The following is a 27,838-nucleotide window of genomic DNA, read 5'->3' on the forward strand; positions in this document are numbered from 1 at the left end:
ATTCACCTTCTCTTGCTGCTGTCAGCAGCTTGTCTGTTAGCAAGTCTTGGCTTGCTTCCTTGAGAATGAGAAACCGTGTGGAGAAAGGCCTCCATCATCTCAACTCTTCCAGCCGAGGCCCCAGACGTATGAGTGAGACCACCCTAGCCTGGGCAAGCCCAGACAAGAGCCACCCAGTCAACCCTCAGAACTGTGCAAAATAACAAAGCTGCTGAGCTGTTGGGTGTTCTGTTATGCAGAAGCTTCCTGATGCTGACGCCTTCTGGGGGGACCCTGTAGCATCCTGCTTCTCATCCAATCCTTTGGCTCCAAGGTCAGGGTCCCAGTCTCAATAAGATCTGCTATCTCATGATCTAATGGCCATCTTTAGACTACACGTCTTCCAACTGCCCCTCAGTCGCCATCAGCCCAGTCTGGTGGTGATCTTCCCACTGAGAAAACCACAACTCTTTCTTGTACGCTAATGGCCTTGGCACGTTTCGATATTCTGTGATTCTTCTTTGGGCCACTTACTGGCAGCAAGAAGGGCAGGTATTGATGGCAGAAAAAGAAGAAAGACTTGCTCTGGGTGTATGACACACAGCGAGGCTGTGGTCGAAGCTGTGCAAGGTGGATGACAGGAGGGGGAATAGAGGCCACGTGTGCCCTCCCAGATGGTGCCACATGAGACGTAACGGAGCGCTCTGGGCAGGCTCACTGGCTCGGCCATCCTAATGCTGGGTTTAAGTCCTCACTCAGCCTTTACCTGCTGGGTCATCTTTGGTGAAAGATCCTGCCATGGCCGGAGTCCCGAAAGCTCCGATATCAGTTAGCTAGTGCTGCCTAACAAAGCTGTCCGGAATGTGGCAGCTTTTAAAACAACAACATTTATTATTTTTCCACAGTGTGTGTCATCTTTGGCAAACCTGACTTGTCTGTATCTCAATCTCTTAACTTGTGAAAGAGGAAATGCCGGGATGTACTTCACGATGTAAACCACTTGGAACACTCTATAGCACATCATCAGTGCTCTTTTTAATTTTTTTTTAAGTTTATTGATTTATTTTGAGAGAGAGAGGGCAGGGGAGGGGCAGAGAAGGGGGAGGGAAGAGAGAATCCCAAGCAGGCTCAGAGCTATCAGCACAGAGACCGATGTGGAGTTCAATCCCATGAACCGTGAGATCGTGACCCGATCCAAAATCAAGAGTTGGATGCTTAACTGACTGAGCCACCGAGGCTCTACCCCCACCCAACCATCAATGCTCTAATTATTACCCCCAGGTTCTTGTAGGTTTGAACTTGAGTCACTGACCCACTCACCTGCTAAGGGAGCAAGGGTTGGTATCTTGCTAAGTCTAGCCTTACATCTTCTATGAATCATTTTGAGGCTTCAGCTCATGACAGTCATGCTGTGAATCAGTTTCCTATTCTTGACAACAGAGAGAAGATGCTATCTAATGGGGTCGTGAGACTCTTGGAGAGTATATACTGAGCTTCCAGAACTTGATATGAGACGACTAGTCAGTTAGAGAAAATGGGGCACCTGGGTGGCTCAGTCGGTTAAGCACCCGACTTCAGCTCAGGTCATGATCTCACGGTTCGTGAGTTTGAGCCCCGCATCGGGCTCTGCGCTGATGGCTCGGAGCCTGGAGCCCGCTTTGGATTCTGTGTCTCCCTCTGTCTCTGCCCCTCCCCTGCTCACTCCCTGTCTCTCTCTCTCAAAAATAAATGAACATTTTAAAAAATTAAAAAAAAGAAAAAGGAATCATGTCGTCTCAGTTCCTCTTAGACCTTGGTGGAAGCTGCAAGGTCAATGTTACTGTCCTGGTGTATACCATCAGGGAAGCTGGGGCTGAGGTTTCTCACAAAGCCTGCAGGGAGCCCCCTGGTTCTTCTCTTCAGAGCCCACTTCTGGTCATCACCTAGACTCAGCTCCCCGAGTTGTTAAAAAATAAAATAGAAAATTCAGTTTCTTGGTCACACTAGCCGTATTTCAAGTGCTCAACAGTTACATGTGGCTTGTGGCTACCCTGTTAAAAAGTGCAAGTAAAGGGGCGCCTGGGTGGCTCAGTCGGTTAAGCGGCCGACTTCGGCTCAGGTCACGATCTCGCGGTCCGTGAGTTCGAGCCCCGCGTCGGGCTCTGTGCTGACTGCTCAGAGCCTGGAGCCTGTTTCAGATTCTGTGTCTCCCTCTCTCTGACCCTCCCCCGTTCATGCTCTGTCTCTCTCTGTCTCAAAAATAAATAAACGTTAAAAAAAAAAAAGCGCAAGTAAAAAATCTCTCTTGTCACAGGAAGTTCCATCGGACAGCACCATTAGATCTAAGATTCCATCGCTGATTCACACCCTGAGTCCAGCTGGCAGGTAACAAGAAAAGAATTTCTCTGGCACGCTGTAATTTGAGAGGCCTCCCCACCAAAAATATTTTCCTTACTTACAAAAGAAAGTATCTGAGTGTTCATCATCCATTTCTTCAGATGAAATTGCCTCTGTGTAAACTTTAAATAAAACGCAAATATGTCAGCAATACGATATAGCCATCGACACCTTATTTCATCTGCGACTTCACTATTCTTTCAGCAAATATTTGTTGAGCATCCAACGTGTACCCACATGCTGGAGATGTGGCCTAGTTTTTGTTATTGTTGTTGTTATTCTGGAAATGCTTCAGAAACTAACACAGGTTTCCTATATTCATAAAGCTAAATATACACATAAGCAAACTTATATATAACCCTTCAGTTGCTATGGAGATAGTCAAAGTAGGATAGGGGAATAGACAGTGTGAGGCAGCAATGGGGACTATGGACTATTTAAATCGAGCGGTCAGAGGGGCTTCTTCATTAAGGTGCAACAGAGAATTGAATGAGGTGAATAAGGAAGCCCTAAGCATCTGTGGAGAAAAAGCTCTTCAACAGAGACCATAGCATGTGCAAAGGTCCTGAGGTGGGATTATGCTCGGCACTATCAAATAACAGCATGTGGCAGTGTGGAGACACATGAGTGAAGGAGAGAAAGGGAGGGGATGAGGAGAAGAGAAGGGCAACAAGGAGAGGTAACTGGAGCCACATCAGCAGGCACGTGCACGCCGTTGTAAATTTCACTTTTACTCTGAAACGAGCCACGAGAAGCCTGGAGCAGACGCGACCTGATTCTGATTTTAAAAGGATCACTCCGTCTGCTGTAATGATAAAAGAAGATAGGAAAGCCATTTGTCACACGTGGCTGTCGAGCCTCTTTGTCAAGCAAAGGCGGAAGTGAAGTGGGAGACTGGCGAGGAGACCATCGTATTAATCCAGGTGTGAGACGATGGACCAAACTGGCAGTGACCGAGGCAGTAAGGGGTTGTCAATTTCTGGATACATTTTGAAAATGGGGACAAGAGGGGCACCTGGGTGACGCGGCTGGTTAGGCGCCCAACGTCCACTCAGGTCATGATCCCACGGCTCGTGGGTTCGAGCCCCGCCTCGGGCTCTGTGCTGACAGCTCGGAGCCTGGAGCCTGCATCCGATTCTGTGTCTCCCTCTCTCTCTGCCCCTCCCCTGCTCTCTCTTTCTCACTCTCTCTTTCCGTCTCTCAAAACAAAAAATAACGTTAAAAATAAAAAAAAAAAAAAAAAAAAAAGAGGGGCACCTGGGTGGCTCAGTCGGTTGGGCGGCCGACTTCGGCTCAGGTCATGATCTCGCGGTCCGTGAGTTGGAGCCTCGCGTCGGGCTCTGTGCTGACAGCTCAGAGCCTGGAGCCTGTTTCGGATTCTGTGTCTCCCTCTCTCTGACCCTTCCCGGTTGATGCTCTGTCTCTCTCTGTCTCAAAAATAAATAAACGTTAAAAAATTTTTTTTAAATAAAAAAAAAAGAAAATAGAGACAAGAGGAATTTTCTGGTGGATAGGTTGTGGGGGTTGTCAATTTTAAGTAGAGATTCCTTTCAAAATACAGGCCAACCTGTCTGACATACTCAGTTGGGGCACAGCGTTCCCCTCCAAAGAGTAACGCGACACTATTGGGTGCTCAGGCACAGGAGGTGGAAACAGGGGTGTGGAGCCTGCTAGAAGGCAGGAGGGCAAATAAAACATGTTTTGCTCCCTCCGTGATTTGTCAGTGGCTCTGCTCAGCCAGCTGGTAGCAGGAACACCAAGTTTCCCTGCTGGCCTTCTAGCGGAGTGGTTACGCTCACGAGACGTTGGAGTCCCCCAGTCCTGGGTTAGAATTCCAACTCTAGCGCCTACGGGCTGTGTGTCCTCGGTCTTTCTATCTGCAAGATGGGGATAAGGGACTACTTCACAGAGTTTTTGTGAGGAAGCATCTCTCCATAGGTGATTAATCTCCATTTCCCACCTACCTGAGGGACTCCCCTTTACCACCAGGGCTACGGATAAACGTGTTCTCTATGGAGTATCGAACAGGGGCCAGAACTTCTCCTCCTTTGGAGCTATCAACTGGTAAAGGGCCGCTGAACTGTCTAGTTAGATGTCTACTAAAGCAGCCATTCCAATTCTCACTCACGGAAAGACACAAATGCATAACGCAGTACCATTTTTGGCTCTTAGGCACCGAATAGACTACTTAACATCTGAGTTTCCATTGCGTCATCATCCAAATGAGGATGAGACCATCGCCTCGCACTACCATGTTGAGGACAAAGCAAGATGGCATGTGTAAAGCGCCCACTTAAAGGTGCTCCATGGAAGGCAGCTGTCATTATTATAGCTCGCGTGCTACAGGAAGCCAAGGGGAGTCGGTCTGGCCGAAACCACCCAGCTGGGGCTTTCCCTTCAGTCCACAGTCACACAACACCAGGGGCTGACTCACATGCTTCCCAGGCCTGCAAAAAAAAAAAAATCCCTTTCCTCGCTAGGAAACCAGTTTGAGCAACTACTGGGAGATACAAGAGATGGTTAGTCACATGACGCCAGAGTCCCACCTAGGAACGAAACAGTGCCCTTCTGAGGGGCTGGAAGCCCTGTAGGATGAGGACAAAGCCTGGAGCCAACGTGTCTCCCGGACCACCACTGAACACGCTAGAGAATTGTTTAAGTGGGTTGAAATTCTCTTCTCCACTGGAATTCTACAAAATATGAGAAAACTGTTAGAGAAGTTTTGGGGGTAGGAGCTAGGAACTAAACATCACCTCCCAGCCCCCTTCCCCAGATGCACTTAAAACACCAATTCCAGACACAGTGAAATGTCTTACTGCTCCCCAAACCTGCCAAACACAAACTCCTGTTCTGGGTTCCTCCCATGCCACCCTTCCTTCCCGCCATCTTGATTCCTGCACATTCACGTTTTCTCCTCCGTAAAGTCTTTTCCTGACTCCCTCGCTCCCAGTTGCTCCAGACTCTGTTCCAAAATCACTTTATTCTTCCATTATTACACACACCACATGTTCCATTATTTGTGCTAACAACCAGGATCATCGAATGACCTCCTTGGGGCTATATCTCTAGCAACATGCCAAGCACATAATTGTTTAATAAAAAGCTTCTTTAATGAATGCATATGTTTCACTTAGAGAGCTAAAAAAGGTTGGTTGCATATAAGGTTTCTAGGACTCTTATAAAGAATATAGACACAAGAGAAATGTTATTTCAACATATTACCAAATAAAATCTACTCATTTAAAAACCGCATCACGATGGGGCGCCTGGGTGGCGCAGTCGGTTAAGCGTCCGACTTCAGCCAGGTCACGATCTCGCGGTCCGTTGAGTTCGAGCCCCGCGTCAGGCTCTGGGCTGATGGCTCGGAGCCTGGAGCCTGTTTCCGATTCTGTGTCTCCCTCTCTCTCTGCCCCTCCCCCGTTCATGCTATGTCTCTCTCTGTCCCAAAAATAAATTAAAAACGTTGAAAAAAAAAAATAAAAATAAAAACCGCATCACGGAAGGGTGCCTGCATGGCTCGGTCAGGGAAGTGTCTAACTCTTGGTTTTGACTCAGGTCATGATCTCGTGGTTCATGGCTTCGAGCCCCACATTGGGCTCAGCACTGACAGTGCAGAGGCTGCTTGGGATTTTCTCCCTCTCCCTTTCTGTCTCTGACCCTCCCCTCTTTGCACTCTCACTCTCTCAAAATTAATAAATAAAACTTTAAACATAAAAAGTAAAAGAGAAAACAGAAAAAATGCATCTTGGAGAAAGAAAATACTATTATTTATGTTCCAACGGTAGGTCAGCGTTAGAAGATGCGTACGTCTGGAAGGAAATGGCTGGCTAAGAACACGTATCCTTTTTAGGGCCGTGAAGATACTGTGTATGATTCTTTAAAGATGGATATATGTCACTGTACATTTGTCCAAACCCAAAGAATGTACAACACCAAGAGTGACCCCTTACCCCTTACGTAAACTACGGATGTTAGGTGATCATGATGGGTCAATATAGGCGTATCCTTGGTGAAAAGTGTAGCACGCCGATGAGTGATGGCGGTGACGGAGGAGGCCACGAGGTATGTGCACAGGGGGTGGGTGGGAAGTCTCTGTTCCTTCCTCTCAAATGCATTGTAACTCTAAAGTTGCTCTTAACAGGGGCGCCTGGGTGGCTCAGTCGGTTAAGCGTCCGACTTCAGCTCAGGTCACGATCTCGCAGTCTGTGAGTTCAAGCCCCGCATCAGGCTCTGGGCTGATGGCTCAGAGCCTGGAGCCTGCTTCCGATTCTGTGTCTCCCTCTCTCTCTGCCCCTCCCCCGTTTGTGCTCTGTCTCTCTCTGTCTCAAAAATAAATAAATAAATGTTAAAAAAAAATTTAAAGTTGCTCTTAACAAAGTCATTTAAAAAAGTATCCACCTCTCCTCCTATCCAAATTAATTCTTATGAAGAGCATTTGTTTTTTTGTTTTTTTGTTTTAATTTTTTTTTTCAACTTTTATTTATTTTTGGGACAGAGAGAGACAGAGCATGAACGGGGGAGGGGCAGAGAGAGAGGGAGACACAGAATCGGAAACAGGCTCCAGGCTCTGAGCCATCAGCCCAGAGCCTGACGCGGGGCTCGAACCCACGGACCGTGAGATCGTGACCTGGCTGAAGTCGGACGCTTAACCGACTGCGCCACCCAGGCGCCCCGAAAAGCATTTGTTTTAAAAGGATAAAGTTAGAATAGCACTGGCAAATAGTGGATGGTCCCCGTGGGACCCGGGTGCTCGCCCCGCCCCAAGCTGCTGCAGGGGAGGCTGCTCATATGTGAGCTCTCTCCAGGGACCTCCCTCAGCTGGGGGAGGCTGCGTCCCCTGAGGTTACACCCTTCTCCTGGGGTCTCCTGCATCCAGAGACTAGCCTACTTGAGGGTACTCGGTGCCCCTGTCTCAGAGGGGCTGAGTTCCCTGTGGCACCTGAAACGCTATTGCAGTATTGAAGTTGGCTTCTTCCTCTGCCCACTCCTGGCCCCTCACCCCACTCCCATCATCCTCCTGCGTGCAAACCTGAGACTCAGACCCTTTCCCGGGAAACACGCCCTCTGACAATTTCATGGGTGGCCCCCAAGCTGTCAGGCCCTGTGTTTGTGTTTGTCAGGCACTGTGCTAGGCCAATGACAGGAGGATGCTACCCAAACAGGGAAGCTGTAGGCAAGGTCTCACGTTACTCCTTTAACTGAGATCATCGAGCAATCCCTTCAAGAGTTTCCATCAAACTGGCCATCTAGGCCTTCATCCTCAGTCCTTGGGTCATAAGATTCGTTTTACTCTATTTCCACTCAATATCACCCTATTCCTGCGCACGCTTGCTCCGTGTGTTTGGAAATGTCCAACTCCCCTCTGGCTTCTAATGGGAAAGGTTTATCCCATCAACTCCTAATGCTATTAATGCAGTCAGTGTCCCTTTGGGTTTCATGACCAGGAATCCTATTATGTCTTTATCTTCCCTCTGACCTTCTCTCTGAGTTCTCTCAGGGTCTATGCCTTTGGCCTCTTATTCTGGGAAGCCACCTGAGAAGAATATGATACAGGAGAAGGAGAACCAGAACTGGAGTCACAAGTTCAAGGTTCAACCTCTACCTCCCACAATTGTTAGCTGTGTGACCTTCCCAGACTCTCCCGGCCGCCATATTTTTTGGCCCCTGCTGGGCCTTACACTGAGGCTCACTTTTTACATGATCTCTGCAGCATTTGCCCTTGTCACACATCACAGTACTCACTCAGCCCAGGATTCCCCCCAAACCCATTCAAGTTGTAGCAAAATTCAGCTTTACGCATCAATCAAACTTCTAAGAGCTGAGGGGGCTGAGCAAGACCATGGTCATGTGAAGAGATCTCAGGTCTTTCTCTGATGTTCCTATGCTACTTCAGATTTTAAGCCACTTCAGGCTGTTTATTCATCTGTCAACTTTATGGAATAGGTAGCTTGGGTAAATCGGGTTAAATTTTATTAAAATTCAAATTAAAAATGACGTCACAAAAATGAAAGAATCGGCCTTTTAAAGCGGACATTGCCGGAAAAGTTTTACATTTAAACTGCTATGCTGACATTAGAATAAAGACATAAGAAGTACTTATTTAGAGGGGCGCCTGGGTGGCTCAGTCGGTTGGGCGTCCGACTTCAGCTCAGGTCACGATCTCGCGGTCCGTGAGTTCGAGCCCCGCGTCGGGCTCTGGGCTGATGGCTCGGAGCCTGGAGCCTGTTTTCGATTCTGTGTCTCCCTCTCTCTCTGCCCCTCCCCTGTTCATGCTTTGTCTCTCTCTGTCTCAAAAATAAACGTTAAAAAAAAAATTTGTTTAAAAAAAAAAAAAAGAAGTACTTATTTAGAATATTTCACATCATGCAGCATTCTGGAAGCCAGGCATTGTTGTACCTTTCCCCCTAAGCCCACAACACATGGTCCACTACATAACCCTATTCTGGTGGCTTACATTTTACTTGTAAGATTTACTGAATCTTTCCCTTTACTGAAAGATTTTTAAAAAGGAAAACTATTTAGCAAGCATTTGAGGGACGCTTCGATGGTTCAGTCAGTCAAGTGTCCGACTCTTGGTTTCAGCTCAGGTCATGATCTCACGGTTCGTGAGTTTGAGCCCCGCACTGGGCTCTGTGATGGCAGCGTGGAGCCTGCTTGGGATTCTGTCTCTCTCCTCTCCCTCCTCCTCTTCTTTCTGCCCCTCCTCCACTAATTCTCTCTCTGTCTTTCTCTCTCTCTCTCTCAAAATAAATACATAAACTTAAAAAAAGAGAGAGCATTTGAAATTGTGTGAAATGCTTAAACACTTAAAAAATCTTCCTGAAAGATGCTCAAACTACCAATGACTAGGTTCCAGAATAGTCATTTAGAAATAGGGAAGATTTTAGATAAAAATTTTTGGACGTATTGTCCAAATGGGCACAACAGGCATAACAATAAAACATCAGTTAGAATTTTTAAAAATACAAAAGACCAGAAATGGTCAAAGATGTCATCAGAAAACGGGCATAAAACTACTTAACTCAGACTTCACCAAGAGTCTAAATAAAAGACAAAACTGCACGAAAACACTACATTTCTAAAGGGAAGGATGTCCTAAAACCCCTCCATGGTGGCCTCAGTCTCCATTTGTATTAAAATGGCCAAGAGGCCCTGTTGGGTCAGGGTGCAGGTCCTTTCCAACGCTGGGTTCGAGCATCATCCAGGATTGCCTGCTGAGTCTGCCTGACCCGCTTCACCAAAGCCCCATCATCTTCCCTCAAAACAAACCGGGGCCCTGGGTGGCTCAGTCAGTTAAGCGTCCAACTTCGGCGCGAGTCACAATCTTGCGGTTGGTGAGTCCGAGCCCTGCATTGGGCTCTGTGCTGATAGCTCAGAGTCTGGAGCCTGCTTCCGATTCTGTGTCTCCCTCTCTCTGCCCCTCCCCTACTTGTGTTCTGTCTCTCCCTCTTTCTCATTCTCTCTCAAAAACAAACATTAAAAAAACAAACAAACCACTTTTTCAGAGTGTCTAGATTGGCACCTATCTCCACTAAGGCTCTTTTCTGTCTTGTGGGCTGGTGTTGTTTAATCCACCATGCATGTTGTTGCCATTGTATACTAAGCTTGGGTAGTGCCATTAGGGTATGTGTTTTACACCCAAAACATAAGGTTCCTTGCACCAAGAACCATGAAATACCTCAGAATATACCTAACCAAAGATATAAAAGATCTGTATGCTGAAAACTATAGAAAGCTTATGAAGGAAATCAAAGAAGATACAAAGAAATGGAAAAACATTCCATGCTCATGGATTGGAAGAATAAATATTGTCAAAATGTCAACACTTCCCAAAACAATCTACACATTCAATGCAATCCCAATCAAAATTGCACCGGCATTCTTCTCAAAGCTAGAACAAACAACCCTAAAATTTGTATGGAAGCACAAAAGACCCTGAAGAGCCAAAGTAATGTTAAAAAAGAAAACCAAAGCAGAAAGCATCACAATCCCGGACTTTAGCCTCTACTACAAAGCTGAAATATCAAGACAGTATGGTATTGGCACAAAAACAGACACATAGGCCAATGGAATAGAATAGAGAACCCAGAATTGGACCCACAGATGTATGGCCAACTGATCTTTGACAAAGCAGGAAAGTAGCAATAGTGCTACTCAGAATTTATCCAAAGGATACAGGAGTGCTAAATCATAGGGGCACACGTACCCCAATGTTTATAGTAGTGCTTTCAACAATAGCCAAATTACGGAAAGAGCCCAAATGTCCATCAACTGATGAATGGATAAAGAAGATGTGGTTTGGGGCGCCTGGGTGGCGCAGTCGGTTAAGCGTCCGACTTCAGCCAGGTCACGATCTCGCGGTCCGTGAGTTCGAGCCCCGCGTCAGGCTCTGGGCTGATGGCTCAGAGCCTGGAGCCTGTTTCCGATTCTGTGTCTCCCTCTCTCTCTGCCCCTCCCCCATTCATGCTCTGTCTCTCTCTGGCCCAAAAATAAATAAACGTTGAAAAAAAAAATGTTAAAAATAAATAAATAAATAAAAAAAAGAAGATGTGGTTTATATATACAATGGAATACTACCTGGCAATGAGAAAGAATGAAATCCTGCCATTTGCAACAACATGGATGGAACTGGAGGGTAAGTTCTCAGTCAGAGAAAGACAGATATCATGTTTCAGTCATATGTGGAACTTGAGAAATTTAACAGAGGACCATGGGGGAAGGGAAGGGGAAAAAATAATTTCAAACAGAGAAGGAGGCAAACCATAAGAGAGTCGTGAATGCAGAGAACAAACTGAGCGTTGATGGGGGGGCAGGGGTGGGGGAGGGAGGAAATGGGTGATGGGCATTGAGGAGGGCACTTATTGGGATGAGCACTGGGTGTTGTGTGTAAGAAATGAGTCATGGGACTCCACCCCCAAAATCAAGAGCACACTGTATACACTGCATGTTAGCTAATACATTTTTTAAAATGTCAAAGGATTTGCACCAAAAAAAATCCACATAGGGTTCCAGTAATAGCGACAGATGAGTGGTGGTCATGCCTAGATGTGAGTTAGTTTGAGTATGCCATACGCCTTCCCACATCCTTCCTGGTTTCGGAGTGGGGCTCTTCCCCAGGGCAACTCGGATGAATCTCTGCTTTAATACCATCAGAGACCCACTGTTTATCCTGATTCTGCTTAAAGATTTCCCATCCACAAGAACAAGGGTGGCATGCATTTGTGCTTAGCACGCTGTGGCACGTTGGGCATGCTGCCATTATACTTGTTCTTGACCATCAAAGACCTTCCTAAGTGTTTGATCACCAAAGTTCATAGTTATGTGGTGATCAGTCTCCTGAGAGTCATGCATCACACAGTTTAAAGTCCAAGAAAGAAGCAATTCTTGGAAATTCCTTTTCAAACCATATTCTTTGTAGTAGATGTAGTCTAAAAAGTAGGAGTCAAAAGACACTAGCACATTGGTAGAGTTGCATTTAGTCATTAATCATCGGTCCAGTTCATCATCTCTTTGGACCAGAATGTCTCCCTGAGTGATGTCACTCAGGTTTACAGGCTGCTATTCGACCTCTCCAGGTTCCAAAAGTAGGATGGGTCGTGGCAAACATAGCTTCACTCTTCCGGCCATCTGGTATAATCGTGCTAAAAGATATTATTCTTTTGCTCTGAGCCTCCCTTGAAGCATTCACATCATGTTGGGTTTCCCTCATCGCATAACCCACTTGTTCCTTTTGTTACTCTCAGCTATTATTTCTTCTCTCCCTTTACCATTTATTTTTACCCAGACTTTTCCACCTTTGGAAAGGACATCAGGTTCAGCCGTGATGCCGGTCCAGATCTCTGGCAGCAAAGCTAGTCTCGGAAATGCCTCCCCTCGGTTCACTTCCATTCATATAGGGGACGGTGATCCAGGCACAGAACCAGCTGGCTGTCTTGACCACTGGGCAACATGGCCGCCAACCCCAAGTTTGCCAGATGGGATGAAAGCACAATCCACCCTACCAGGCCCTTGGGAATTCTGGCATAAGATTTAAAACTGTAGCTACAGTTTCTTGCTTAAGAATCATCCCTGGTTCTGGTGCCCTCAGTCACATCCCTAGTCCTGGGACCACGGCATCAGGTAGGAAAAATAAAGTTGAGCTGGTGAGGGAAAGAATTATGTAAGTCTCCAGCATCCTGCCTTCACCCCCTCTCCTCCCCCCTCCCCAACACTGTTTTGCAGAGCACATGTTTCAACTGCCTGTTCCCATCCTCTATTAAACCATTACTCTAACGAGGATATGCAACCGGATTTCTCCATTTGATAATGGACACTGTTGGACATTATGAGCCATTAAGGACCTCCCAAATGTAATTTGGCGGCCCAAATTGATACAGGATTGTCTGTTCCAAGTTTTTAGAACTGCTTTGAGCATTTGCATCTAGCTTTGGGTATGCAAAGCTAGTCCAGAGTAAGTATCTATTCCTGTTAGGACCCATTTGCAGCCCCGGGGGTTACTGGCATCAGCCGAGTGTAACCCACTTTGTCAACTCTGTGTGGGGCTTTCCTACTGGGACTCTTCCCCATAGTTGTTGGAGGGAATCTTCCCCAACAGTTGTTGTTATTTTGTGCCTCTGTGAATGCACGAGGAATATATCTAGCTTCAGGGCATCTCTGTATTGCCCCATCACACCATATGTCTGCTCATTTTATGGACCGGGGTGCCCACCCTGAGGGGGTACAGAAATAGGGCCTCTTGATGGTGTCAGTCACCTTCTGAACCTGGGCCGGGGTTCTTCTGGTAGGCACCCACATGTCCTGTCATAATGCGTCCCTTAGAGTAATGTCATCGAGATGGCAGCTTAGGAGAAGCCTGTCACCATCCACCCCCAATGATCGACAATTAGACAGCTATCCATACACAAAGACAGAGTGCTCTGGAGTCCATTTAGGTCTCCTTAGAGAACCTCAGCAAGATCATAGGACAAAAAAAAATATTTGAGAATAACCACATGAAAAAAGAAAGAAAGAAAAGAAAGAAAGAAAGAAAGAAAGAAAGAAAGAAAGAAAGAAAGAAGAAAAGCTTCTTTTTAACTAACATCAATCCATCCATCCCCCACGCTGGCATTGTTCAGTGCCAAGAGGGAACCCCCCCTCCCAGTTAGAAAGCCCCTCACCAGGAAAGGGAGAGCAGGATGAGCGACCAGCTTCCCCAATCTTTTAGGGCACCGCGTGAAAGTCCCCTTCTGATTTCAGCCAGAGCGGCAAAGCAGAGACATGCCGAGATGGTTGGGAACAAGGGAGAAAAGCAGTGACTACCGATGGCCAGCACAGCTGCCCGTGGACCCCCTCTGCAGATCTCACCAGCTGACACCAGCCACCTGAGTCCCTCCCCATGGTCCCCCCTCCTCCCACCGCGGTTGAAGGCCAAAATCCGGCCGACAGGATACCTCACCAGCTCCACCGCTGGTAGTTGCCTCAAGGGAGACCACACCCAGTAGCCAGGACTCCCACTGCCTCTTGTGGACCCCGATCGATCGGGTCCTGTCTTCTGGCTCCGCGTGCTTATATGCAGTGAGCCCTTCCAGCCAAGCACGTGAAAGTCCCCAGCCTGACCCCTCTCACCAGCCTTCACTGCCATGTGCCTGCATGGGCTTCTCTCTCTCCCTCTCTGCCCCTCCCCTGTTCCGGCTCTCGGTCTTTCAATCAATCAATCAACCAACCAACCAACCAACCAATAAATAATAAAACAATGGAAACAATTCCCCAAAAAGCCACGTGATTTAATAATCCCTTGTATCCTTACAAGGAGGATAATGTTTAAAAAGATTATAATTGTGCTAGTTTTCCTTTTGAATCGTTCCACTGTAGATGATTGAGTTTCCTTTTGTCAACCCAAGGCGCTGGTTTCCTGGTGTCAGACCAGCCTCTCTTACGGGGGGAATGGAGAACGAGATAGTGGGCATTTTCCCGTTTCTGACATACCGCAAAAAAAAAAAAAAAAACACAACAGACGGGAAAGCCAGGTTTTACGTGAGAGACTTCTCCTCTCATCCCCATTTTAATAGAACCGACTCAACGTGCAGAGAAAACTGCGATGACACTGGAGTCTGGGAGGAGGTAAACCTCGTGCAGGCAGAAGCATGCCCTCTGGCTCCTGGATGGGAGGAAATGAAAAAGAGAGAGAAGGTGGGGAGCAAATCAGATAGGCTGGCGTCCCAGACTCCGCATCGCTGGCCTTGCCCGAAGAGTAGGGGGTATGGTAGGCGCTCTGACTAATGCAGTTAAGTACGAGTAATACCAAAGGTCAAAGGCACGCTTGCCCCTAATCCCTTTTAAGAGCCTGCTTCCTAACCTGCCTCCCCACAGCCTGTCTCTGCCACACAATACGCTGGGTCACCAGATACTCTCCATCCCCACTCATGTCACGAAAATACCCCCCCTCCGCCAAAACATCCCTTCACCTCCACACACACACACACACACACACACACACAGCTTTCCTGCGTCATAACAAACTCCTGCCCGAAGAGACAGAGAAGGAACTTCTGGGGAAAAGAGCTCTTCCCCCCGCCCCCCAAGACAGTTATCCTACAATCCTAAGAGCCCACTGAAGTTACCAAGCTAGAGCTGCGTAAAGCGGAATAAAAGAATGTTTGTACCATCAAGAAACTGAGAAGGCTGGAGACTGGATCCCCTGTCGCTCACGTGCTTCTCCCAATTTTTATTCCTCCAAGCAGATTAACAGTAGATGGCAGAGATTCAACTGACAGGTTGAGGCCGGTGGTCTCCAATTCTCATGACAAGGGTCACATCATAACTAACTTAGCCTCGAAGCACAGCTAAGCAGAGAGATGCTGGACTGCCACTTCCTTGACTCTCTCTGTCTCTGTTTCTACGTTAAAAAGCATCTATGGGACGGTTGGAGCCTTACTTCAGTGGGCTCCTGGCTCCCAGTTGCAAAACCACCTCCAGTCCTAAAGATAGGAGGAGTTTGTGGGGCACCTGGGTGGCTCAGTTGGTTAAGTGTCTGACTTCTGCTCAGGTCAAGGTCTCACGGTTCATGAGTTCGAGCCCCGTGTCTGGCTCTGTGCTGACAGCTCGGAACCTGGAGCCTGCTTCGGATTCCGTGTCTCCCTCTCTCGCTCTCTGCCCCTCCCCTTCACTCTCTCTCTCTCTCTCTCAAAATAAATAAACCGAAAAAAAAAAAAGGTGAGGTTTCTTTCTGTCTTCGTGATCTCTCCGCAGATTGCTGGTGATACACATCATGTGCAGACTTCTTCAAAACTGAAAGCGTTTTCTTTCCCTCCTACCTTTGTGGAGAGGTTTTCTGAGTTGGGAGAAGATTTTGTAGTGTAATGACATTCCCAGAAGAGAATACCTTCCCTGGGGTTTCTGGCTACCTCTTCAAGCTTCATAGGAAGAAAATCACAACATCCTTCTGGTCGGCACCCCTCACACTTGCCTGGTGCCCTCCATCACGGTCTTACACCAGCTGTTGGAGGTCTAGCCCTTACCATGCATCCATGGTCCCACCCGCTTCCCTTTCCAGTTAATCGCAAAGAGCTGGGCATCCTTCCCCCCACTGCTCCTCACTTTTATCCCTTGCTCTCCCTCTTCTGCTGCCACGTCCCAGAGCAGGATCCTTCTCACCTTCCTCCTGTCCTCAGGGTATATGTCTCCTCATCCATACAGCAAACATTTACTGAACACCTACTCTGGGCCAGACACACTTGTAGATCCTCGATCTCGTGGAGTTTACTTTTGAGGACTCGATCTCGTGGAGTTTACTTTCGAGGAGAAGGAAGACAAAAAGTAAGTGGCACACACAATAAGGGAGGTAAGTCAGAGTACATTAGAAGACGCTAAGCGCCATGGAGAAGAAGGCAAGTTGGAGCAGGGTAAGGGCGGCTGGGAGAGGTCCTGGTAGAAGGAGCAGGCTACCATTTTACAAGGCGGTCAACATGGGCCTCGTCAAAAAGGCGACACTTCAGGGTACCTGGGTGGCTAAGTCGATTAAGAGTCCAACTCTCGAGGGGCGCCGTGGTGACTCAGCCGTTTAAGCGCCGACTTCGGTTCAGGTCATGATCTCTTGGTTCATGAGTCCGAGCCCCCTGTCGGGCTCTGTGCTGATAGCTCAGAGGCTGGAGCCTGCTTCCCATTCTGTGTCTCCCTCTCTCTCTGCCCCTCCCCTGCTCATGCTCTGTCTCTCTGTGTCTCTCAAAAATAAATAAAAAAAGAGGCTAACTCTTGATTTTGGCTCAGGTCATAATCTCATGGTTCATAAGATCGAGTCCCACATCAGGCTCTGGGCTGACAGCATGGAGCCTGCTTGGGATTCTCTCTCTCCCTCTCTCTATGTCCCTCTCCTGCTTGTGCTTTCTCTCTCTCTCAAAATAAATAAACTTAAAAAAAAAAAAAGCATTTCAGCAAACCTAAGGTTTGTTTCTTGTTGGAAATACCTCTTTTTCTTTTTTCTTTTGAAATTCTGTGTTATTTAAGTCCATGTAGGGGCGCCTGGGTGGCGCAGTCGGTTAAGCGTCCGACTTCAGCCAGGTCACGATCTCGCGGTCCGTGAGTTCGAGCCCCGCGTCGGGCTCTGGGCTGATGGCTCAGAGCCTGGAGCCTGTTTCCGATTCTGTGTCTCCCTCTCTCTCTGCCCCTCCCCCATTCATGCTCTGTCTCTCTCTGTCGCAAAAATAAATAAACGTTGAAAAAAATTAAAAAAAAAAAAAAAAGTCCATGTACCTATACCACCCAAAGTTGTGACACATGTTAATGCGTCCTATATTTGGGGGAAAATTGCATGGGTCAAAACAGATTTATTGGAGGGAATATATTTCCAGAACCTTGCATTTCTTTTCATGAGACGGGAACTCGGTTTTTACAGTTCATTTCCTCATCTGTACCGGGAGAAAAGCGATGTATCCAATTAGTAAATCTATTTTTTTACATTTTTTTAATGTTTATTTATTTTTGAGACACAGACAGACAGAGAGAGCAGGGGAAGGGCAGAGAGAAGGAGACACAGAATCCAAAGCAGGCTCCAGGCTCCAAGCTGTCAGCACAGAGCCTGACGCGGGGCTCGAACCCATAGACCGCAAGATTGTGACCTGAGCTGAAGTTGGACACTCAACAAACTGAGCCACCCAGGCGCCCCTCCAATTAGTAAATTTAGATATAATCAACTGGGTGTACCTGACTCAACCCTTCTCTTTACCCTGTCGGAAGCAAATCTGCTCTTGGAGGGTGTGAGTTCTTCTCTGCTCTATGCCTTCTGTCTGCCTTGAGCTAACCCTTCGTTCAGGTTGGACAACTTCTTGTTTACTTAATTTGTGAATTCAATTAGCAGGCCCACTTGGTTCTCACAGTACGCTGGATACTGGAAACGGATAATCTCCCCTCCCCCCACAAAAAAGGATAAAATCACAATTCTCATAGAGATATGAAAATGAACCTGAGCTAAAGATTTCACTTGGCTCATTAATGAAAAAGTAAAGTGTTACAACAAAATCAAAGGAAAAGGAAAACAGAGAAACATTTATAGACCAGGGTTATTGAAATAAATGTGCACGTGGAGGTAAAACTTGTTTTTTCAACAGTAGGCACTGGACAGAATTTATTTTCATGTTTATAGGCAAAAACAATAATAATTATTATATTATGTTGTCTGTGGAGAAGAATTCTTTTGCTTTGTGGTCAGTCATCTGCAGCTTAATAGGGTTGTTAAATAGCGCCCATAAAATCCAAATCAAATAACTAGGACGGGATTTTATCAGCAAATGGAGATGGATTTTAATTAAACTCTTGTCTAATTATCCAAGTAGATCACAATGCCGATGAGGAAAAGAGAGTTACTGGACCTCCTCAAAATCCCAGCAAGATGTAACTTGTTTTCCCTTTGTTGTGGCTGTTAGCCTTTAATATTCCCGTTCGTTAAGACTGCATTTTTTTTTAATGATCCAATTTTTTATTGTGGTAAAAAAATGCACCGCATAAAATTTACCATTTTAATCGTTTTAAGGGGAACAGTCCAGTGGCATTAAATACATTCCCACGGTTGTGTACATTCACACGTTCATCCCTACCGTCCACCTCCAGGATTTCTTCATCATCCCAAACAGAAATTCTGTGCTCATTAGACAGTAACTCCCCACCGGCTTCTCTCCCCAGTTCCTGGTGTCCACAATTCTATTCTCTGCCTCTGTGAATTGGAAGCATCTGTTGTCAACATCTCCCTGTCACATCCATAGCACCTTCCCTGCCTTGTCGCCTACTTTCTGCCTGGAACTCAATCCCCTCCTTCCTTCCCGTCCATCTCAAGATGGACCTCCACCGTTACAGTCTTCCCATCAATACCACCCCCAAAATGGCGGTGTCCTCCTCTGGCACCTGGTGACTCTATCCTTTGGGGGACGTCTTCATGCTTTTCCTTCTCTGTTAGTACATCTTTACGCTCTCAAGTGAGGCAACCATAATTTATACCTCTTCACCTTCCTTCTCCATTGTGCAGGGGAATAGTTTCCATTGCATTAATCCTCGAGAAATGCTTGTGGATGCTAAGGGTGATAGTGAGGACAGAGATGATAAAGAAATGCGTCGCTCGGTTCACGGGTTCAAGTCCCGCGTCGGGGTCTGTGCTGACACCTCAGAGCTGGGAGCTTGCTTCAGAGTCTGTGTCCTTCTCTCTCTGCCCCTCCCCCGGCTCGTGCTCTGTCGCTCCCTCTCTCTCAAAAATAAAATATTTTTAAAACTGTGTTGCTGACACGCTTCAAAATGCAAAGTGGAAAGGTGAGCTAAGTAAGCCCTTTGAAAAGGGATATGAAGGACCAGGGCCATCCCAAATCCCTCCTGAGAGCAGGCCACCATTTTCAAGCACCCTAATGTTAAATAAATTGAGCAAGGAGGCCATTAGACCCAAGTGGCTTTAAGGCTTTAGTAACCTCCAGGGGCAAATCCAAACCTAAGCCCGAAAGGCCTCAAGGTTAAGAAATTGAAACTCAAGGACAACCAACCAATCACTAACCTGCCCACTGGGCTTTCTCAAATAATGTAACTGCTTAGGCTATAGGCAGCCAAGTCCTATCAGTTCCGTGCTTTGCATGTCTCTTCTCCATAAGGCTTTTTTCCCTAGCTCCTGTCCATGGAGAGGTCCTAACTACTTCCATTTTGGTGTTGCCTGCTTCCAACGGATTTTTGCGCAAACTCTTAAAATTTTTAACGTGCCTCAGTTTATCCTTTCAGACCAAGAATAAAATCAAGACAAGCAGAGAAAACATTGCATCAGGAATAGACCAAGGGAGATCAATGTAGAGCACTTGAGGGGCGCCTGGGTGGCTCAGTCGGTTGAGTGTCTGACTCTTGATATCGGTCAGGTTATGATCTTACGGTTTGTGAGTTCGAGTCTTGAGTCGGACTCTGTGCTGATAGCTCGGAGCCTGCTTAGAATCCTCTCACGCGCGCGTGCTCTCTCTCTCTCTCTCTCTCTCTTTATCTGCCCCTCCCCTGCTCTCTCCCTCTCTCAAAATAAATAAATAAACATTTTTTTTAATGGCAATTTCTTTTCGGCAAAAATTACGAACTAGAAAAATTATGAGATGTATAGATCTTCTTATGAGCTCCCTCATTCAACTCTTACCATCCATTTTTCATTTCTTTGTATCATCCTAGGTGTGATCATTCTTTTATCAAAACTATTCAACCCCCCCAAAAAAAAAATCTGACAAGTTCACTGATGTCTATGCACAAATAGGTGATAATCCCTGAAAGTACTGTCTCCTCTGTCAGCCCCTATTTAACAAGAATCAAGTTATTCAAGCCAGTGGGTTTTTTTTTTATTAATTTTATTTCATTTTTTAAGGTTTTTTTTTTAAAGCTCTGAACAAATGGGGAGACATACTACGCTTCACCGTGAGAAGATTCAGAAATCCTTCTGAATTAAACTATGCATTCAATGTGACACTGAATTTTTAAAATCCCATCAAGATTTTTAAAGAACACGGCAAGTTAATTACAAAGTTTATTTTAAAGAGTAAGTGCATACAAAAGGACAAGAGATATTCAAAACGGGATAAAGACTTTCCCTACCGGATGTCAAAACATGCTATAAATCTACAGCAATTCAAAATAAGTGGTATTCGCTCAGGAACATAAAAGAATAGATCACAGAGCCTAAGAACAGACCCCCATCTATGTGAGGCAATATGAGAAAGAATGAGCTGGTTAAGGAAAGAGAGTAAAACATTCGTTGATTGATTTCGGGGGAAAAGAGTACAAGACAATTGTGGGTCTTACCCAGCATCCACTTTCTTCTGTCTTTTTTTTTTATGTTTATTTATTTATCTTGAGAGAGAGAAAGCATGCACACACATGAACACATGCGTGTGCGTGAGCCCATGCACACAAGTTGGGGAGGGGCAGAGAGAGGGAGAGAGAGAACCCCAAGCAGGCCCCGTGCTGTCGGTGCAAAGCCCCACGCAGGGGTCCGAACCCACAAACCGGGAGATTGTGACCTGAGCCAAAAGCAAGAGTTGGACACTTAACCAACTGAGCCACCAAAGCACCCCTCGCTTTCTCCTTTCTCTCTGGCTTTTAGTACTAAAAGGGGTGGGACATCATGGATCCCTACCTTTCCCTAATCCTCCTTCAGCCCAAAGCTGGACAATGGGATGCCCCTTCGCTGGGATTGGGGTTTTGAGCAAGGCACTGATTTAACCACGATGTAGCCTCCTTCTTATTCATGCATTTTATAAGCTCATTTCTTCAGCTTTCTTTTCAATTATATAAACACCTCCCTAGCCTTCCAGTATCTTTTTCTTTACTGATCAAGTTAAAAAGGATAAGAACACTGATACGGACCACTACCTCACATTAAAAAAAAAAAAAAAAAAAAAAAAAGTAAGTTCTAGGTTGTGAAGGAGCTCAGAGCATTCACCCCCAAATATGCCGCTTTGGCACAGCGACTATTTTGAGCGAAAGGTACTTGGAAAATACAAGAAAATGCAGCAAACACTAGAACAACACTCTGATTTTCCTTGTTTTCTTAAAAACAGGAGATGAAACTCCTACATGAGAGATGCTCTCCTTGTACCTGAAGGAAAGTCACAGAGTTATCAAGGACGAGAAGCTGGAGCAGAGAGAATTCTATACAGACAGACTTTGTTAAAGTAGTTCTTATCTTCTCTGTGCCTCTCCATATACATTAGGCACTTATCCACAGTTGCTTCTCTTTATTCAACCTGATGTAAAAGCAAGCAGTCTCCACCATTTCTTTGAGTTTTCATTGCCCTATGAGGGTTTCTGTGTCATGTAAAACTTACACAAGTTTGTATGCTTTTCTGCTGTTAATCCGTCTTTGTTAGTTTAATTTACAGACCCAGCCACCGATCCTAAGAGGGTCAAGGAAAACTCTTCCTCCAGTACAGTAGCTAAACGTCTTTTCAAAACACTGCAGAAGTGTTGGAAAATATATGCAAGAATATTTTTATAACCTTGGCTTGGCTAATATTTTCCACTTTCCTCAGGGGATAAGTCTTTCTTCTTTATGACTCAAAACAGCCGTAAGAGATAGGATTGACTTGACTCACGTAAAAGTCAAGTGAGAGATACAACAGTTTTCAGGGATGAGGGAGAAATGAGATAAAATATTTGTAACATACAAGACAAATACAATATTAATATCCATAATATAAAAATACTCATATAAATCAATAAGAAAAAGACAACCCAACAGAAAAATATAGATAGGAGATTCATTGAATAAATATAAATATTAATAAATATGTAAACATGTGGAAATATCGCCAAATTTACTAGAGCTAGGAAAATGCAAAATGAAATAATAGTAAGTTAAATATCTTGCAAATACAATTAAGATTAGAAAGTTGGGAGACACCTGAGTGGCTCAGTCGATTAAGCATCCAACTTTGAGGTCATGATCTCGCAGTCTGTGAGCTCAAGCCCCGCATCAGGCTCTGTGCTGACAGCTTGGAGCCTGGAGCCTGCTTCAGATTCTGTGTCTCCCTCTCTCTCTCTCTGCCCCTCCCCCACTCACGTTTTGTCTCCCTCTCTCTCTCAAAAATAAATAAACATTAAAAAAAAAGTTGGATGCTATCCAGGTTGACTGGGATTTGAGAGGAAGTGTACTCATATATTGTTGATGATAATATAAATTATTATACCTTCTTGGAGTAGTAATGCAATATTTATCAAAATATTACATGCTTATATTCTTTGTCCGGTAAATCCACTTCTAAAAATCTTTCCTACAGAAATATTCTCAGATGCACAAAGATGTAATTTTTATTACATCTCTATTTTATCAAGCCCTAACTATGATCTAAACATTTTTCCAGGTATATTACATTTATTAACTTACTGAATCCTGTTGTGGAAATAAGACCATAGACTTTGAAATTGTTTAAAATTTGGCTTTTGCTGTTTGCTAACAGGCTGTCAGTGGGAAGAAAGGAGGCACGTAATATCATTTCATCTCAGTTCTCAACACATAAAATTTTCATATTCTCTTCATTTTTATATGAATTAATGCAAGAGTGGGTCCTTAGTCCCACCTTGCAGGTATTGGTTTGGGATCCTTAGAGTAAGGAGCCCTTGTAGTCATAGGAAAACAAATTTATAAAGATACATTTTGAAACGAGGGGACGGGAAATAGTTATATATAAACGTGGTCAAATAAACCCTGCAAAGGAGATTCAGATACATACCTGAAAACAAAGGGGGTCACGATAGTCATTCAGGGTTGCTAACTTTAAAAATACATCCTGAGGGGCACCTGGGGGGCTCAGTCAGTTAAGCACCTGACTTGGTTTCAGCTCAGGTCATGATCTCACAGTTTGTGAGTTCTAGCCCCGTGTCGGGGCTCTGCATGGAGCCTGCTGGGGATTCTCTCGCACCCTCTCTCTGCCCCTCCCCTGCTTGTGCTCTCTCCCTCTCTCTCTCAAAATAAATAAACTTTAAAAGTAGTAAAAAAAAAAAAAAACCAAACAAACAAAACCTGAAATGGCATGCAGGAGCTCTTCACTGCCTCTGGACAGCTGATTATGCCAATCTCTTTCCAACTCTGCATTCAGTGACTGTATACTGGTCGCTTGAAATTGGTCCTGGTTAGAGAATTTATACCACAGAAATCAGCATATAGTACGTCAGGGCTTTCCCCTCGCAGAGAGATGACTGAGAAGCATGTATGAACTCATCAATATGTACAGGAAAGTATTTTGCATACAGGTGGGCTGATTTTCTTCATCCATCCTCACAACAACTCAATGAGGAAAAATGTTTTTTATTTTACCCATTATGCAGATGAGGAAACTCAAGAGAGTTGACTTGGCCAACATTGCATAGCTAATAGATAATGGTGTCAGGATTTAAAGCCAAGCAGTCTGATGTCTCACATCCCATTAACAAAACAAAGGGTAAGAAGCATATGATCCTGTCAATAAATGCAGAAAAAGCATTTGACAAAATGCAGTATCCTTTCCTAATAAAAACCGTCAAGTAAGTCGGGATACAAGGATTATACCTTAACATCATGAAAGCCATCTATGATAAGCCCACAGCTAATATCATCCTCAGTGGGAAAAACTGAGAGCTTTCCCCCTGAGACCAGGAACACGACAGGGATGTCCACTCTCACCACTGTTGTTTAATACAGGGTTGTAAGTCCTAGCCTCAGCAATCAGACAACAAAATGAAGTAAAGGGCATCCAAATTGGCAAAGAAGAAGTCAAATTTCACTTTTCACAGATGACATGATACTCCACATGGAAAACCCGAAAGACTCCACCAAAAAGCTGCTAGAACTGATACATGAATTCAGTAAAGTCGCAGGATACAAAATCAATGTACAGAAATCGGTTGCATTTCTATACACCAATAATGAAGCAACAGAAAGAGAAATCAAGAAATCGCTCCCCTTTACAATTACACCAAGAACCATAAAATACCTCGGAATATACCTAACCAAAGATGTAAAAGATCTGTGTGCTGAAAACTATAGAACACTTACAAAGGAAATTGAAGAAGATATAAAGAAATGGAAAAACACTCCACATTCATGGATTGGAAGAATAAATATTGTTAAAATGTCAACACTCCCCAAAACAATCTACACATTCAATGCAATCCCAATCAAAATTGCACCAGCATTCTTCTCAAAGCTAGAACAAACAATCCTAAAATTTGTATGGAAGCACAAAAGACCCTGAAGAGCCAAAGTAATGTTAAAAAAGAAAACCAAAGCAGAAAGCATCACAATCCCGGACTTTAGCCTTTACTACAAAGCCGTAATCAAGACAGTATGGTATTGGCACAAAAGGAGACACATAGACCAATGGAATAGAATAGAGAACCCAGAATTGGACCCACAAATGTATGGCCAACTGATCTTTGACAAAGCAGGAAAGAGCATCCAGTGGAAAAAAGACAGTCTCTTTAGCAAATGGTGCTGGGAGAACTGGACAGCAACATGCAGAAGAATGAAATGGGACCACTTTCTTACACTATACACATAAATAAACTCAAAATGGATGAAAGACTTAAATGTGAGACAGGTACCATCAAAACCCTAGAGGAGAAAGCAGGCAACAACCTCTTTGACCTCAGCTGCAGCAATTTCTTGCTTAACGCATCTCCAAAGACAAGAGAAATAAAAGCAAAAATGAGCTATGGGGACCTCATCAAGGTAAAAAGTTTCTGCACTGCAAAGGAAACAGTCAACAAAACTAAAAGGCAACCAATGGAATGGGAGAAGATATTTGTAAATGACATATTGGATAAAGGATTAGTATCCAAAATCTATAAAGAACTTTCCAAACTCAACACCTGAAAAACAAATAATCCAGTGAAGAAATGGGCAGGAGACACGAATAGACACTTTTCCAAAGAAGACATCCAGATGGCCAACAGACACATGAGAAGATGCTCAACGTCAGTCCTCATCAGGGAGATACAAATCAAAACCACACTACAATACAACCTCACGCCTGTCAGAGTGGCTAAAATGAACAAATCAGGAGACTATAGATGCTGGTGAGGATGTGGAGAAACGGGAACCCTCTTGCACTGTTGGTGGGAATGCAAACTGGTGCAGCCGCTCTGGAAAGCAGTGTGGAGGTTCCTCAAAAAAGTAAAAATAGATCTACCCTATGACCCAACAATAGCACTGCTAGGAATTTACCCAAGGGATACAGGAGTGCTGATGCATAGGGGCACTTGTACCCCAATATTTATAGCAGCACTTTCAACAATCGCCAAATTATGGAAAGAGCCTAAATGTCCATCAACTGATGAATGGATAAAGAAGATGTGGCTTATATATACAGTGGAATACTACTTGGCAATGAGAAAGAATGAAATCATGCCATGTGCCGCAACATGGATGGAACTGGAGGGTATTATGCTAAGTGAAATAGGTAGTCAGAGAAAGACAGATATCGTATGTTTTCCCTCATATGTGGATCTTGAGAAACTTGTCAGAAGACCATGGGGCAGAGAAGGGGAAAAAATAGCTACAAAGAGAGAGGGAGGGAGGCAAACCATAAGAGACTCTTAAATACAGAGAACAAACTGAGGGTTGATGGGTGGCGGGGGAGAGGGAAAAATGGGTGATGGGTATTGAGGAGGGCACTTGTTGGGATGAGCACTGGGTGTTGTATGTAAGCGATGAATCACGGGAATCTACTCCCCAAACCAAGAGCACACTGTGTATGCTATATGTTTGCCAACTTGACAATAAATTATATTTAAAAAAAAATAAATAAATACATAAATCAAAAAAAAAAAAAGTAAATAAAAATAAAGCCAAGCAGTCTGGCTTCAGATGCTGCAAGGTTAACCATTACAGTGCTCGGACAATCATTTGTAAGAGTAAAATCAAACAAAAGCCCCATCCCCAAGTATTCATTAACAGGGCAAAGATGAAATAAGTTATGGCATATCTATTCTGTAGAATTCCAAGCAGCCAAATGAAAAAAAAATGAGGTGGGGGCTCCAGGGTGACTCAGTCAATTAAGCATCTGACTTCAGCTCCAGTCATGACCTCACAGCTCATGAATTCAAGCCCCTCGTCAGGCTCTGTGCTGACAGCTCAGAGCCTGGAGCCTGCTTTGCTTCCGATTCTGTGTCTCCCTCTCTCTCTGCCCCTCCCCCACCCATGCTCGCTCTCTCTCTCTCTCTCTCTCTCTCTCTCTCATAAATAAACATTAAAAAATTATTTTAAAAATGAGGTAGATTTTTATATACTGACATAGAAGGAAACATATCTGTATCTATACATCTGTATCTGTATTTATATGGGGTGTGTGTGTGTGTGTGTGTGTGTATAAAAATCCCTTTTCTCTTTTCCCCCTGTGGTGAGTGTGTATGGTGGTGGGGACGGGGGGTTGGTATCTGTATCATTAGTCTGGAATTATATCCACACAGACTATTCATAGCAGTTCTCTATGACATTATATATGTTGATATTTGAAATGACTTTTTGGTGAATATGTATTACTTTAAAAATGATTTTATTTTTGACTTTGTGCACGTAATTCAGTCACATGTTTGTTTGTTTTTTTTTTTTTTAATTTTTTTTTTTTCAACGTTTATTTATTTTTGGGACAGAGAGAGACAGAGCATGAACGGGCGAGGGGCAGAGAGAGAGAGGGAGACACAGAATCGGAAACAGGCTCCAGGCTCTGAGCCATCAGCCCAGAGCCCGACGCGGGGCTCGAACTCACAGACCGTGAGATCGTGACCTGGTTGAAGTCGGACGCTTAACCGACTGCGCCACCCAGGCGCCCCAGTCACATGTTTTTTAAAGACTGAAGAGATATGCAATAAAAACAATTCCTTCCGGGGCGCCTGGGTGGCGCAGTCGGTTAAGCGTCCGACTTCAACCAGGTCACGATCTCACGGTCCGTGAGTTCGAGCCCCGCGTCGGGCTCTGGGCTGATGGCTCAGAGCCTGGAGCCTGTTTCCGATTCTGTGTCTCCCTCTCTCTCTCTGCCCCTCGCCCGTTCATGCTCTGTCTCTCTCTGTCCCAAAAATAAATAAACGTTGAAAAAAAAAAAAAAAATTCCTTCCTTCTCATGTTTAACTTCCCCCACCGTAAACATAGGTGTCCTTCTGAAATGAGATGTAAACAAATATTAATATATATGTTTAGTGTATACTTTAGTATATATATTAGTAAATATATTTTTGTATTGCCTCTTTTACGTAAAGGCATATTACACGCAGAATTGTAGCTTGCCTTGTTCACTAACAGCATCTTTTAGAGATATTTTTATATCCGTAAAAAGGGAGCCGCCTTATTCCGATTTCAGTAATAAGAATATACCACCGGACGTAGTAGACAATTATATTACCAATGTGTTATCCTGTTGAGGGACATTTGGGTTATTTCTAATCTTTAGCTACTTCTCATAATGCTGACATAACTAGCCTTATACGTGTATCATTTTACACATAGGCATATTTTGAGAGTGCCTGCCCTTGTAATTTT

At 44.8% G+C, this 27,838-nt stretch overlaps 1 protein-coding gene across 1 annotated transcript in view; it reads left to right on the forward strand.

The window, feature by feature from the left end:
• The window catches only part of MAK (male germ cell associated kinase), a 303,103-nt gene extending 276,108 nt beyond the window's left edge, over positions 1-26,995 (forward strand). Inside the window, exon 13 of the mRNA XM_086706305.1 lies at positions 26,956-26,995. Within this exon, the coding sequence (XP_086562431.1) occupies positions 26,956-26,972 (17 nt within the window). The 3' untranslated portion in view covers positions 26,973-26,995. The remainder of the gene's footprint in view (positions 1-26,955) is intronic.
• Positions 26,996-27,838: the final 843 nt, after the last annotated feature.

This window comes from Puma concolor, chromosome B2, assembly GCF_028749965.1.
Source record: "Puma concolor isolate L17-30 chromosome B2, mPumCon1.1.hap2, whole genome shotgun sequence".
Lineage (NCBI taxonomy): Eukaryota > Metazoa > Chordata > Mammalia > Carnivora > Felidae > Puma > Puma concolor.